Source organism: Engystomops pustulosus, chromosome 1 (assembly GCF_040894005.1).
Source record: "Engystomops pustulosus chromosome 1, aEngPut4.maternal, whole genome shotgun sequence".
NCBI classification, from domain to species: domain Eukaryota; kingdom Metazoa; phylum Chordata; class Amphibia; order Anura; family Leptodactylidae; genus Engystomops; species Engystomops pustulosus.
In genome coordinates this window covers 75,153,722-75,170,292 of record NC_092411.1, presented here as the reverse complement: position 1 = coordinate 75,170,292, position 16,571 = coordinate 75,153,722, and the positions used below count along the sequence as shown (strand labels likewise).

Sequence of the window (16,571 nt, the reverse complement as noted above, 5' to 3'; positions counted from 1 at the left end):
TCTACAGATGCACTTGATATGTGTTTCAAAACGCAATTCAATCACATCCTGTAAACACTGTGGGGCACATTTACTTGCCCGGTCCTACGGAGTTGACCAAAGTGCATTGTCCAACAATCATGCACTGTGCAGCAATTCACTAAGATCGTGCGCCCGATATCCTGCATGTGTTGCTTTCCCGCTCACTTCTGACAGAGTTCACCTTCTTCTTCCCGGTGTATGTGAGTGCTTGATCTTGTGACACAATTTGAAAGTTAAAGGGATATTCCCATTTCAGCAAGTGAATGTTATTGTTTGTATTATAAAAAGTTATACAATGTTCCAATATACTTTCTGTATCAATTTCTCACGGTTTTCTAGATTTCTGCTTGCTGTAATTCTATAGGAAGCTTCATTGTTTACTTCTAGTGGACAGAAATCTGTCCATGGTCACACAAGTGCACGGCTCGTTATATCACAGACAGTAATCAGAGCTGTGAAATATAACAAGCCTCCAGATTTCTGTCCACTGGAAGTAAATAAAGAAGTTTGCTATAGAATGAAAGCAAACAGATATCTGGAATTGATACAGAAAGTATATTGGAAAAATTGAACAACTTTTTTTATAATACAAACAATAACATCCACTTGCCGAAATGGGAATACCTATTTAAATCTCGTGCTCAGTTTGTATCAGTTGGATCATCCAACGGACCCCCCCCCCCCCATTTCTGTTGCTTTAAAGCCTGCGCAACCGCGCCACAATCCCATTGTGTGCGACACAATATCCAGTTAAATACCTGTCCCAGCAGCAAAAAACCCGAGAATGTCGGAAAAAACGGCAAAAGTGCGGGCGCAGACCCTTAGTAAATAAGCCCCTGTGTGCTTGCATTGCTTTTTAAAATGCATTGCAAATACAATGGGGCACATATACTTATCTGTACGAGTCGGGATCCGCAATCCAGAATGTCCGCCGGAATGCACATCTGCCACGATCCATGTAGATCCTGTGCCCAATATCCTGCATGTGTCACTCCCCGCTCAGGTCCGCCAGAGTTCACCTTCTTCTTCCCGGTGTATGTAAGTGCTTGGCTTGCGACACAAATTTTAATGTTAAATCCCGCGCTTAGTCCGAATCCGTCGGATCGTCAAATGGCCCGCCCCTCCGATTTGTGTTGCGTGAAAGCTAGTGTGATTGCGACACAATCCCCAACGCCATCCCCAAAAAGTTGGCAAACCCAACAAAAATGCTGCCACGGGACTCTTAGTAAATAAGCCCCAATGGGAGAAAAATGCAACCCAAAACACATGGATGTTTACCATCATTAGTAATGATTCGTTTTGCCCTATGTGTTTGCAATTCATTTCAAAATGCAATGCAAACACATTGGGGCAGATTTACTTACCCGGTCCATTCGCGATCCAGCTGCGCGTTCTCTGCAGTGGATTCATGTCCGGCTGGGATTCACTAAGGCAGTTCCTCCAACGTCCACCAGGTGGCGCTGCTGCGCTGAAGTTTCCCTGAATGCACTGATTTTCACCAAGCCGGACCGAGTGAAGGTAATCGCGAGTCCCGTGACACATTTTATTTTTAAATGCGGCGGCTTTTCCGAATCCGTGGGGTTTCCGTTAGGCCACGCCCCCGATTTCCATTGCATGCATGACAGCGATGCGCCACAATCCGATTGCGTGCGCCAAAATCCCGGGGCAATTCAGGGAAAATCGGCGCAAATCGGAAATATTCGGATAACACGTCGGGAAAAGCGAATCGGGCCCTTAGTAAATTACCCCCATTGGGGCACATTTACCTACAAAGTCACTAAAGTTCACTAAAAGTGCATTGTCCGTTTATAAATCTGTGTGCGGCGATTCACTAAAAACGTGCACCAAAAATAATCATGTATCTGTCACATCCCCACACTGTGCTGACAGAGTTCACCATCTTTTCTGTTGTGCACCTTTAACATAGGATGTGCAATACAATTTGAAAAGTTAAATACGGCGCTCGGTCCGAATCAGTCAGACCGTCCGACGGCACTCCCCCTAATTTGTGTCGCATGGAAGCCAGGGCAGCTGCGCCACAAAAGGGTCAAGTGCAACATAATTGCAGCACAGACATTTCTTAAATATCTATGCAATCTGGTCTAGCATCGAAGACACAGTCCGACAAAAGTGCAGCACGCAACCCTTAGTAAATGAGCCACATTGTTTCAGCACAGCCTACAAATTCATATGTGATATTCACATGAAGCAATAAGTGGGCCCCAAGAATCCTGGTTGGCCCTTCCTCCCCCAGTCTGACACTGCAGGGCCCTTTTCTTCCATAGCAGCACGCTAGTACTCCATATGGAACTAAATAAATAACCAACATTCTCTCCAAGTAGAAAGAAAAGAGTGGCACCTTTTTTTTACGGATGTTAATGCACTGCTTTATGTGATAAAACACAATATTTATTGGACAACCCTTGATTTGAACTTGGTCAAGCTGTGAATTCTTTCAGCTATAGCACAAGTTACTGTAGACAGTGTGTCCTATGGCTTTTATACAGCTGCCATTATCGAGTTTATATACAGTGCTTAATGATGTTGCCCAAATCATAAAACTTGCCAGAAACTGAAGCCAATGGACCAAGTGATATATAGTAAACTGTTTACATCATATACTTCCTTTAGATTGACTTTGCCTATAAACTAGCGTACATGTAATTGACTGTAGAAATACAGTAACAGTAAAAGAAGCCACACATCATTTCAGATGTGTATAGGAGACGCAGAGGGGAAATGTGCAGTAGATGAACCTTAAAATAATAAAGCAAAGTTATTTATTATATTTTTCACCTGTGACGGTGATGACACCGACATTTGTGTGTCATTCCCAGAGCTAGCCTCGGGTAATATTCACCTTCCCTTTGATCCCTGTACTCGATTAGCCAAGAACACCAACACTTCCTACTCTACGAATAAAACACAGGAGGGAGACATTGAAGCTATTATGAGAACCTTTAATGTCAGGGAAGGCTGGCTGTGTCTCCCAGCTGTTTCCACAGTAAATGGTTTGTTAAATAAAGGTGTTTCATCAGCAAGTCTGCAGCCTTTGGGGACAGAACAGGTTAGAGAAAGAGGAAGCAAGTTAGTGAAATAAAGTTCTACTTAACAGTCAACTTTGTGTAATATTCAGTAGGAAGGGAGTTGACTATATTACTATATAACACAAGGCACACATTTCAATATTCTGCCTAATTACATCACATGATCAATGTTTATTGATTAAACATAGTGATTGTGCCAGAACTCATAGATCCGGACAAGACAGGGAGCAGGTGAACAGTGTAAGAAGATGTCACTCATATGGGGTTAGCTGATGATGAACCAGTGCTAATGCTTCAGGAAAGTAATGGGTGTGGTGCTTATCAATCCAAATAGCCTTGTAAAACTAAGCCCCTGTGCACACTGCAGCAATTCAGAAAGGCATACAATCAGTGCCTCCTCAGCCCCATTCCACTGACAGAGGATGTCACTGATACAGGTTTTTACTGCAGCACAAAATACCACAGCTCATGGCTAACCCCCACTCTCGAGTTCAGTCACAGGGAATACATACACTAGGGAGTCTCCCAATTTATAACATAAATCCTGCCCAACTATTTAAAATTGTGTATTTACACAAAATCTATTCCCTAGCACTCTCAGCACTCACACAAAAGCGGACACCACCCACAAATTACTTATCCTAAGAAGGCCATAGGCCAGCAACTCGTGCTAGTAAATTACAAAGGACAGTAACTAAATTTGCTATTCTAAGAGAAACTTGGAAATGTAAAATCTCTTCAGAAACTTAGATTCTCTAAGACGACAAGAGAGACCCCCCCCCCCTCAGTCAGACACATTTTCTAGGCAAATTGTTAAGAAAACTCATGTTTCTTTCCAGAAAATGATTATAATGATGCAATCATCTGCAAATGACTGAGTACCTCATCCTCTATCACCCCATACCAAACTTGGGATGGCTAGGCCTAAGATCGGGGTTGTTAGGTCATTTGACCCACTTTCCAAGTCAATAGAGTTCTGGAAATTAAATGTAAGCTAAAGTAAAATTCCTCGCCTGTAACCAACATTAAAAGATACTAGTAATAAAAATAATCATACTACAGACCCCAGATCAGATATCAGATTTTCATATCTTAAAATGATAAATCAGGACTAGAAGATACCCAACAGTAATTATACATACAGTAGACTAAAGAATATGCACTTCATTTCTCTCCTGCTGTTTGTGTACTACCTCACGCAGCTGGTGTCTGGACCCAGTGCAGACTGGGGCCTAAGACCGAAGTGGACCATGGGCCCCTGGACCCAGGGGAGTGCCTTTAAACCGTTTTTTTTTCTATCTTTGATGTTTGTATACGGAGACACTTTTTGGATGATTGAGCACTACACCTTCATGTTAAAGCCACTGTTGAACTTTAACTAAAAAAGTCATTTGCGTGGACATGATTTGTAACTATTCCAGGATAAAAATAAAGGGAATTTGATGATATTGCTGTAAATATTTCTGTGGACTATAAATGTACATCTAGGTCGGTATTTAGTGCTGTGCTGTGGTATTTGCTTTCTGGGGTGCAATTTTATGCTGTATTGTGGTTGTTGGTGCATTAAGGGTGCTGGTTACTAGTGCACCCCTTGCAGTTGAGGGGTATTACATTGTGGCCCTTTGACCAATAAAGCTTGTGCAAACCTGCTATATATACATATTCCACTATAAAATGCAAAATGACTACATTCTACAATTAAACACTCTGATTTTTATTATACACAAAGCAAAGTAATTATGATGATATGCACCGAAAAGGGAGGGTAAGTATGTCCACATGTCTTATGGGATTGTGCACACAGTTTAATAGAATATTGTAGAGTCCTGACTAGTAGAAATTAATGACCATAACACTCATTAATTACCATACAATGTTTAAATTTTTAGCTTAATTTACTGCTTGTCTGAGTCCAATTTATATAAAGGATTAAATGGATATACGAACAGTAATTACATATTCTAGTACATTTCTGATGGAGATAAAAATGTGTCTGGGTAATGTAAAGCAGAACATGCATATAAAAGTAAACTGACATCCAGAAGCCATGTATATAACCATTACTGACTTGCTATTCTGTAATTTAAAATAACAGATTCTGTTCACACTGGTGCTAAAATGAAACTCTTAGATGCTAAATATAGACATTGGTAGGTAAGAAGAACCAGTGGGGCTAAATGATCTTTCCAAATCGGAATGTATGTCAGCTTGAACCAGGTTTGTCATCGAGCCGACACAGGCAGTAGTATTGGCTAAAGATTTTACTATGTTCATTGAAAATGGATACATCTACTCTTCACTTAGGATATTAGGTCACCATTTGACCATTGTTTTCCTCTTAATTTTTTAAGGTTTTTGATCACATATTAATAATATCATTATTTATTAGTAGAGCGCAATTAATTCCATGGGGCTGGATAATCAGCAAGGGGTTCACATATATTACATTAAGACAGTAACAACAATTGCAAGTACAAAATACAAAACTACAGTGATCAGGAGACAAGGACAAGTGGTTCAAGATCTATATGTATGGTGGATGGAGACACGAGGTGAGGGAGCAGAGCAGTGCAGTTATTGTGTGTTATGGTTGACCCTGAACTGGTGGGTTTTCAGATTACATTTGAACGTTTGGAAAGTGGGGAACAGTCTGACACATTTTGGTAGAGAGTTCCAGAGTATGGGAGATGCACGGGAGAAGTTCAGGAGATGGTTGTGAGGAGGGTGGATGGTAATAGGGTGAAGCTGAAGGTCCTGTGAGGAACAAAGATTACATGTGGGGTGGTCTTGGCTGATGAGTTCAGAGATATATGGAGGGGACATGTTGTCTATGGCTTTGTAAGACATGGTCAGTATTTTAAATTGATTTGGGTAACCAGTGAAGAGACTGGCAGGGAGAAGCAAAGGAGAAGCAGGACAAATGGATTAGCTGGGCAACAGAGTTAAGGATGGATTGGATGGTATTTAGAAAGTTAGCTTGGAGACCACAGAGAAGAATGTTGCAGTAGTCCAAGATGATGAGGGCATGGTTTACCAATTTTGTAGTCTCTGGATTGAGGAAGAGTCAGATGCAAGAGATGTTCTTGAGATGGAGGTGGAAAGTTGTAGTAAGGGCCTGTATGTGAGGCTTAAAGGGGTTGTCCGAGTTCTGAAAAAAAAACTCAGGGAGGCCGGGAGGGCGCTGCTTAAAAAAAATAAAGTCCTACTTACCTTTCCGGTGCCCTCCGGTATCCAGCTTCCGGCCGGCCGTGGCCGGGCACTCCTATCCGTCCCTATACACAGCATTGTGTATGGGGCCCGGAAGGTTGTCGGGTCCGGCCGGAAGCTGAGTCCAGATACTGGAGGATACTGGAGGGCACCGGAAGGTAAGTAGGACTTTATTTTTTTAAGCAGCGCCCTCCCGGCCTCCCTGAGTTTTTTTTCAGAACTCGGACAACCCCTTTAAAGAATAAGGCAGAGTCAAAGATGAGTCCAAGGCAGCGGAGAGCCACACAGATGATGAGAAAGGGGGCTTCAATGCGGTCTGAGGTACCTCCGTCGGACCCCTTGTCACTCCGAGATGAGCGGAGCACATGTCCAGGCTGCCCCGTTTATCTCTATGGAGCCAATACAGATTCTTCTTCAGTTCAATAGAGATGATTGGAGCAGGACTGATATGCGCAGCCAGCTGCTCTGCTCATCTGAGAGAGTGACGAGGGGTCCGACCAAGGTACCTTGGACCTTATCGAACACCCCATTCTTGTGATCTGTCTGATCATCACTCAGACCCCAATGATCGGCAAGTTAGCCTCTTAATAGGGCCTTACTTTAAGGAATTTGGGATTTCTACTGAAGACAGAGCACAGCAGGAAAGCTCCTGATGTATTCAGTTGTCATACAGCCAAGTACTTGACGCTGGTCTGCTACATATCCAAAGAGCAGCCCTGAGACAATAAATCCCACATTTGACTACATATGGTAATTTTAAAAAGTAAAGATATATCTTATAAAATACACCAAATATTAGCAAAATACAAATAAACTGTCTTCACTTCTTCTTGTTACATACTATGTTACTGCACTTAATTTATCGTTTTTAGCCACAGTGGTTCAACACTTACATTTTGCGAATGACAATGGTTGCTCAAACCTAGCTCCCTATCTCAATCACACTGGCCCAGTGGAAACTACAATATAGGATACATAGAGCAGACCCCTGGAAAGCAGAGATTCCCTGGAAAGAGTTTGTTATACAAACTATAATGTTCCATTTAATCAATGCCAAACATTCACTTAAGGCCACACAAACCAAAAATTACTTGAGATTTGCCAATTCATTCTCAATCACTACTCACTGCCTCTGCTCAACAAGAATCCGATATACATTTGACTCCCACAAACAGTTTTTGAGACACCATGAGCCCCATATGCTTGAGAGTGTCTGAGACTGCTTATATTGTCAGTACTATATACCAAGGTGTGTAAGGAGCACTGACCATATTGTGAGAAAATCTGCTCAGAGGCCAAAGTGGCAAATGGCTACTACTGTGTCCAAGGCAAACCCTGTTTTTAGACTGTTTTGGAATACAAGTCTTAAAATTATACAGTCTTTTTTTGCTGCGAGATCCACTGGGTTGAGCTCTCTATTAGGGATTTCTTATGTGGTGCTAAGCTGTGGATAAAGGTATGGAACAGCCAAGCGAGTGACTTATTTTGTTTGCAAAATTTTGTTTACCCGTGGCCTCTTTAGAACCAGCAAATTATCCGCTTCAAACCTGGGTAAATAACCATTCCAGTTAAGCTGTCTGAGAAGTCTTATCTTCATATTTCACTGAAAAATGTATTGTTGATAGAGCTAATAAATATGGTAAGGACTGAATCCCGGTCATGTATGTGTCTAGGATCACTCTAACCATAGTTTAGTCACATACTGTTAAAAGAACCTCAACACTGACGGCAAAATGAATGAAAGGTTTTATGTAATTTTATTCAATGTGATCATTTTTAGTTAAAAACACAAATAAAAACCCACCACGTTGTATCATATTTAATATAATAGATGAAGTTTCGAGTTTTCCGATGTAAGGTGTCCATCTAAAAAGTTTGCAAACCTCCTTCTACATCAAAATCTATTTCTAATATGTACTATAATATCATATAAAATCCACTTATAAAACTACAGTGAACAATGGTAACTGGGAATACAGTGTTTTATCCTAAGAATGAGCCTTATCCCCGTCATTCTAAATGTGGTGAAGGTGTCAACACAAATAACACACAATAAAACATTAGAAAAATAGTTGTAATAGTATAGCAGAATGATTCATAGAAAATTCATTTATGTATACAATAATGGGAGCATATGCTACATTATACTGAATTCCACATGGACAATTCATGTAGCTGCTCTCATGATGAACTAAAAGATGAGCTGCTTAGAAAGGAAAAAAATATTTCCCAGAATTATTCAAAGAACACTATAGAAGGAATATCTCTCTGGTATATGACATTAGTATCCTCCCCACTTCTTCCGTTTTTATAGTGTTCCGTGTCATTGTTTGCTGTCACATCAGTTACTCGCTTGGATTTAACAAATTTAGCTTTTTATCCACAAACTAAATAAAGCTATGACTGAATGAGATATTTCTTGATAGAGCTAGAAGGTAAAGGTCAAGTGATAGCGTTCAGAGGCTACCTACAAGGATTCAATTATAGTGGCATCCCCTCCCAAATCTATTCCAGATGACAGTTCTATAGGAAAAAGAACAGTGCATAACACTTTACTTGAAAAATAATACCCTGCATATCAGTATATTTTATATTTTTATGAAAATAATAAACCATAAAAGCAGAGGTTGGTATTCTTCTTATTTACAGAATTGAATTCAGCGGATAACATAAAAAAAAAATCACAAAAATGTTCCACACTTTTCCCTGTGATGACATTATATCAAAGGCTATGGACCTCAAAACACTGTGAAGATGGTGCAATGCAGGATCGGTTTTTAGTCTTCTGTTGATTTTGAATAGATATTTTAATTACATTTTTTTAATTTAAAAAAAATAATTTATTAACTCACTCCCAGAACCTTATGTACTCTACAGGTTTGTTGAGGCAGGGACTATATTACAGCATCACCCACATACTGTATGTGTACATGATATTGGCTTATGGAGAGGACTTTGATTGAAAGCTACTCTGCTGCAGCAAAAGCTGGTATTTGAGATAACCCATTCACTCATCATTATTCTGAGTAAGACAAAGGATTCAGAGAAGGTCGTTTGTATCTCAATCTAGACCCAGCAAGTCTTATCGGGTAAAAATGGATCCACTGTTCCTTTCTTTCATGTTCAAAATAATAGATAACATTTTGTTGAGATACAGTGATATGTGAAAAAAGCACATGCATAAAACATGTCTTGGAATGAACTCAGGAGCTTAGCCTTTGTCAAATATGGTAGGTTTCCACTGTATTATATCTGACAGCAGCTCATAGATCAGGAATAACATGGATCTTAGTGAGCTGTTAGTCAGAGGGAGGGGGTTATCTTCTTCACCTCTTAAAGGGTTTAAAGTTTCGGTTGAAGCAATATACAACTAAAGTATTGAGATATACTGACCAACAGATAGTAAGAATTATAGTTTTATTAAAAAAAACCATAAAACTATACATAGGTTTTAAGAATTGAAAACATGCAGAAATCTCTGAACTACAGAAGTGAACAATAAAAAAAGAAAAACAAAGTCAATATTATTTTTAAGCATTAAACTATACATTGGTATTAGAAGTATCCTAATCTAGTAAATTGTCATGAATTGTTATGAATAGCTACACATCTAGTATTTTTGACTGCAGATCAAACTGACTGTAAAGAATCAAGTAAACGTGTTATTATATTTCCAATTATTCACAGTTTGCCACTACATTAAAATTAACTTTAAATGGCGCCAATAAAAAACACCAAAATACCAACATAGAAAATCCCAAGCTTCATACATGCACACTAATCGCTCAAATTCTCATTGAATTTCTATCCTGTTAGAACATTTCACTAATCTTTGTATAAAGGCTGCTCAAGGTCAATTGCAATTCCTTTCCAAATGAGTGGTTGTCAAGCTTTTACAGCAGTAAGTGTTTGAGACTTGAATAGGCGCATATTTTAAATTCTGACTTAGTAAACCAAGGATAAAAAACAAAGCCAGACAATTTTTTTAGATTAGAGAATTCTAGAGGTAACTTTTTAGGTAAGTTTTTTCAGAAATTTTGTTCAGCTTATGAACCCCAGGACTAGTATCATACTTCCAGAACATAACCCATTTGCTACCATCTTAGGAAAGCACTTACTTGAAAGCATTGGCATCTCTATGGACTTTGTAGTTATCGGCACTGATTCTGGATATGATTCTGGTAACTGCAATGAGGATACCAATATTGACCTATTTAAATAAAATAAAAATTATTAGTGCTCAATAAGAAATAGTATTTTCAAATTCTAAAGCATGATCTATGCATAAAACATCAATTAAAATAATATAGAAAACAGACATAATACTGAGAACTCTTTTAACTGAACTTTTTATTTTTGTTGGCTCTGGCCAAAGCAGTCCTTATCATTAATTATAACTTACATGTCCCCTTTTCACTAATATCTTCAAATATTCCCCAAAAGTTGTGTACCATATATATAAAAGTGACTACAAACAATATGACAATGTGAGAAGTGCAGTGTTAAAAAAAATCTATAGTCAGATTTCCTGATTATTAAATAAAACCTATCATCAAAATCCATCATAATAAACCAGGGAGACTTACTCAGAAATCCAGGCACCATGATTGTGGTAATCGTGTATTTGTTATCCAAAGCCTCATACTAATGAGCCTGAAGGGCTCTGTGACATTTCAGACCCCTGAAGGGTATGCATGGTCAATTAATTATAGTTTTTATGGAGACTGCCAGAACACACAGGTGAGTTAGAGCTGTCCACACAACCTCTCTTTTGGCACAACACTCACTTACAACAGCTGAAAATCCCCTTTCACTAGCCTCAGTGATACAGACCCCCACAGTAGACTGCCACCAACTGCTCGTTTGATATAAGCCCAATCCGTGCCAGGATTATACTGGTTCAGGAGTCCACCCCAGGGTAGAATGGATATAACCGAGATCAGTGGCGCATTAATGAAGTCGTGGGCCCTGGGCAGTATAAAGCTTGTGGGCCCCAGTCGGTTTTCAGTTTTACAGACATAGATACAGCCTATATTCAGTTTTAATTTAAAATACAGGCAAGTTCTTTTTTAAAAGCCCACACATTGTGATCCAATAATCTGACATCATTGCCAACAATTGATAACATCTCCACACCTTGCTGTCAGAAGGCAAACCTGGCTCACTGATGCTTTACAGTGACACTCAGTGACATCATAACAAATAACTCACTGGGGAAGAGGGCTAAGGGCTTTGAGACAGTTTTCTGTCGGACTTTGGACATTCTTTTAGGTCAAAACTGCTTGCACAGGTATTTAAGAAATGTCCGCGCCACATTTGTGTTGCACATGAGTCCGACAGAATTGTGTTGCACTTCCCATGGTAAAGGTGCACCACGAAAAAGTGGTGCACTCTTTGCAGCGGGCGCCAGATTTGTGCAGAACGTCCGCCAGATATCATGAATCTGGCATCCCCTGCACACTACGCAGGTAACTGCACATAATACACACTGAACTGTCCATAGTAAATGTGCCCCTTTGACTTCTCCTGGCTTTGACTTCTGCTGCTTAATGTTCTCTCAGATTCCTTAACATCTTCACATTGCACCACTAAAATTGCCAAAGTTGTTGGCAAAGTATAATGTCAACTGGATATCAACTGCACAAAATATATGCCTTACAACACAACTGTCCATACTGACTGTCCCCATAAGTAAAACATCCATATTGCAGCCCTCCAATTGTATTGTAATATAAATTATATTCCCCCTGAATAAATGATCATATAATAACCCTCTATTATAATGCATTTGCATTGTGTTTTGAACCTTGTGCAAGCACATTGGCCAAAACTCACCACCAAACACATATGTGTAAGTAATAACATGTGATTTTATTTTTGTAACATTGGAAAATATGACTAAGGACCCTTTCACACTTGTGTTGCAGTTGATGTCAGAGCGCAATGTGTGCAAAACTGTGCCTTTTGCGTTTTTTCACGTGCGTGTTTTTGATGTTTCAAATCACATGATTCTTTAATTGGTACCCACATGCCACTTTCTGCACTTTTTCACATCACCTATCAACCCATCCATTTAAAATGCATTGCACTTGCATTACACTTGCAATGTTGGCAAGTGCAATGTTTTTTGCACCTCCATTGACTTGAATGGGGTATGAAAAACCCATGCACCCACATGAAAAAAATGCAAATAAGAATAACCCCATTGAAAACAATAGGAGAGAGAGCAATACGTATTTAGAATGTCAAAAGCATGCACAGTGCAAAGCGTGCACTCACGTGTGCAAAACTTGAGTGTGAAAGGGGCCAACAGTATAACACACATTGCTACTTACAAATCACATACCTTATATACTCGAGTATAAGCCTAGTTTTTCAACACAAAATTTGTGCTCAAAAACCCTAATTCGGCTTATACTTGAGTCAACTAAAAAATAAAGTTAAAACTCACCTTTCTGACATCACCTGTAGGTCCTCTTCTGTCTGAGACAGTCTGAGACAGAAGAGGACCTATGGGGGACGTCGGAAAAATGAGTACAGTGTTATTTTTTTTTCCTACTACAGGGGCTGGGCAGACTGTATGCTGCAGGGGCTGGGCAGGCTGTATGCTACAAGGGCTGAGCAGGCTGTATACTACAGGGGCTGGCAGACTATATACTGGGAGGCTGTAACCAATGCAATTCCCACCCTCGGCTTATACTCGAGTCAATAGGTTTTCCCAGTTTTTTGTGTTGAAATTAGGGGTTTCGGCTTATACTCGGGTCGGCTTATACTCGAGTATATACGGTATGTGTTTGTGCCCTCTAGTTATTATAGCCCACACTATTATTATTTATTTAATTACTGGACCCTCCTAATTTATAGCACCCACTAATGATTTTATTTACAGTGCCACCCTGACTAATGAATATTGCCCCCCAATAAATTTATATATAGCCTTTTATATTTTTATACAACCCTCCAATTATTTATGTACAGATCCTTTTCGTTATATACAGCTCCCCCGGGTTCATTATATAGAGCCCTCCCATACACAGCTCTCCCAATTTCATTATATACAGCTCCTATATGCAGTTCCCCCAAATTCATTATATACAGCTCCTGTTTCATTATATACCATTCAACCCAGTTTTATTATATTTAGCCACAATATACAATTTACCCCCATTTTCTTATATACAGCCCCCATACACCGTTTCCTCCATATCATTATATACTGCTCCCCCAGATTTATTGTATACAGCCCCCACTTACACTGTTCTCCCCACTTTGATTATATTCAGCATATGCTGCCTATATCCACTATAAGACAGCGCATCCCCCCTCCATATCGACTACCAGATTAACTCATCAGTTCAGGTTAACATGTTCCTGACCCCTTCCCCCTGTGACCCACAGAGATGCATTACCTTATAAAGTTCTGTGAAGAATGAAGAGCCCTGGTCAGCAGCAGCTCAGCAGAGGAGGTGTGCACAGGAAGGGTCATTAATGACAGCCCAGGGTCAGGGGTCATTTCACAGGTCCACAAAGAGGAACCTTTGAACAATGTGCTGCAGCAGTATTAACTCTTTCCTGCCTGCACAGAGACTGTCAGAAGCTTCCTCACATACACAAAGACTGGACCCTGCATGAGGCATCAACGGTGCTGCTGTATCATAAGCGTCACTGACATTTGCAAAGGTGGTTGCGGCCGGACACACACTATGATAGTTTAGGTGGTAATGGGCCCCTTGTGAGCCAAAGGCCCAGGGCAGTCGCCCATACCACCTATATGAGGATCCGCCATTGACTGAAACACAGATGTGGGGATTTGTGGATCGGGACAAAATAACCACACAGGTTAAATTTTATATTTAATTGCCTTAAACCAACACTAGACAAAACAATATATACAATAGACATATTTACAGTTAACAGAGTACAAGTACAAACAGAGCACTACAAGTATAAGCATTTTGTGAGTCAGTTACCTTGTGCTGGATTAATTAGGGAAAGAGGTTAGTCGACACTTGAAGATTCTTCCTGCAGTTTCCCCCAGGCAAAGACAATGGGTATAAGGGGGAATTATATTATTAGAAGTTTTACGCACCCTCGGTGGCTTTAGAGAACATCTCACCTTGGATCGGACCCAGGAACTTGGATGAGTTCTAGCTGTTTGATAAGAACTCCTAGGATCAGGGTTCAGATCTCAGCAGATCCATCTGAATCTCTAAAAATGCTTAGTTCTTATCCACAGAAAATTTGTAAGCCTACCTGGCACTCTGCAAGAAGAAGTAAAGATGTCTCAAGGTAAGGCAGTGTGTCTCTCACCTCATGTCTGCTCTTTGTCCCTCCCTCCTGCAGTGCAGAGCAGAGGATCACTCATCAGTCTAAAAGAGGTGGAGGAGGGACGTGAGGTGTAACGTGAGGTGAGAGACACATTGCCTTGCATGAGTGGGCTTAAAAACTTTATTTTCTGGAACAGGAACTATTAATTTTTTGTGTGGGTACAAGCTAATATAGTGTTATGGGAACTTGTTATTACTCTTATTAGTGAATCAGGTGACAGGTTCCCTTTAACTATAAACACCGCTGGGTAGATTCCAGCAAGGTGGTTTGAATACTATGTGAATTAGGCTGTGCTCCTATAGTTTTCTCAGAAAATGTTTATTGTGTTCTGTGGGGGTAATTGGCTGTTACATGCTCCCCTGGATCACTTCTCACCCTCCTCCCTGCTCCCTCACTGCTCCTCCACTCACTACTGGATAGGATTTCCAGCAGAATGAGCAGGTAGGAGGGGGAGAAGTACTTTGGAGGGTGTAATAGCCAGAACCCCCCTTCCAAAAGCACTTTGGTTTAATTAGCATAAAAATAAAATAATATAGTACAAACGGTGGGCCAGGCATTCACGCCCCGCTTGTCCCACACGCAATGTGGATTGTGGGGCAGAGTAGCCTGAAAAATGGTATAAATGGGACTTGATGTTTGCCATCTCCACCCATTTTTTTGGCGAAGAGGACATAATAAATGTAGGTCATAGTGTTCAAACCATGCTGCTGGGATCTTTCCAGCAGCTTTAATAGTTAATAATCAGGAAATCTGCCTGTAGATTCTTTACAACTACACCACATTTAACAACATTTCTGATGCTAGAAGATAACTCTGGTGTAGTTGATATCTTACATTATTGAACAGAAAGCAACTTAAGCAAGTAATGGTTGCAAAAGTTTCTAAAGTTGTCTAAAACTCATTGATGTGGTGCAAATGGTGGATTATCTGGACTTTTATGAGACACCTTTGTGGATAATTGAGACAAGAGAAAAGTTAAAGAGAAACACATATGTATATACAGGCGGTTCCCTACTTACATACGACCCTTAGTTACAAACAGACCTCTGGATATTGGTAATTTATTGTACTTTAGATCCTAGGCTACAATCATCAGCTGTAACAGTTATCAAATTTGTCTGAAATGAAGCTTTAGTGTTAATATTGATTCTTATGACAACCCAACATTTTTAAAATCCAATTGTCACAGAGACCAAAAAAGTTCTGGCTGGGATTACAATGATAAAATATACAGTTCTGACTTACATACAAACTCAACTTAAGAACAAACCTACAGACCCTATCTTGTATGTAACCCAGGGACTGCCTGTATTGCAATGATCGAAAAAATATTAATTTTTGCAGAGGTAAACATTAATAAATGAATTAATTGAAACACTTTATAATGATTATTGAGGAGTTTATGTGAAATATAAATATTCATAATAAAATATTTATAAAGTCAACTTGTAAAATTATTAAAGCTTTATGTCATCCATAATTAGGACATTCTTTAAATTCTATTGTAACACAAGTCTTTATGCAACATCATTCCCCACAGAACACAGAACCTGAGAATAATAAAGCAACAAACTAAACATATTTAGTGAAAGTTTCATCTCAGTTTGTAGAAACAAATTGCATCTCTTTGAGAATCATTCTCTGGAGGTACAACATCCAGAATTATGTATTTTCAAAACACTCTTGTCCAACCAAGCATTAGGCGCTAAATGTTCTTTCATCATATTGAATAAATCTTTATCACATCATTGCAGAATGCTGCTGTCAGGACGTTAAGTAACCAGCCTCATCATAAACTTATTACCCATTTTCTTAAAGTCCAATAAAATAGCCCTAGATTGAGCAATATACCTTAACAAAGGTTACATGACTATGCAACGAATAGTAAGATGAGCCTTTGTTATAAGACGGATAGAACCAGGATATGCTCCATTCCCTGAAAAGTTTGACGTTTTCTAAAAGTTACAA

The 16,571-nt window shown here is 39.6% G+C and overlaps 1 protein-coding gene across 2 annotated transcripts in view; it reads right to left on the bottom strand.

Moving 5' to 3' along the window:
• ADGRD1 (adhesion G protein-coupled receptor D1) overlaps positions 1-16,571 on the bottom strand; it is a 430,427-nt gene that overhangs the window by 44,009 nt on the left and 369,847 nt on the right. For both annotated transcript variants that reach the window (XM_072144407.1, XM_072144408.1), the window contains one exon: positions 10,394-10,485. In XM_072144407.1, the coding sequence (XP_072000508.1) occupies positions 10,394-10,485 (92 nt within the window). The remainder of the gene's footprint in view (positions 1-10,393; positions 10,486-16,571) is intronic.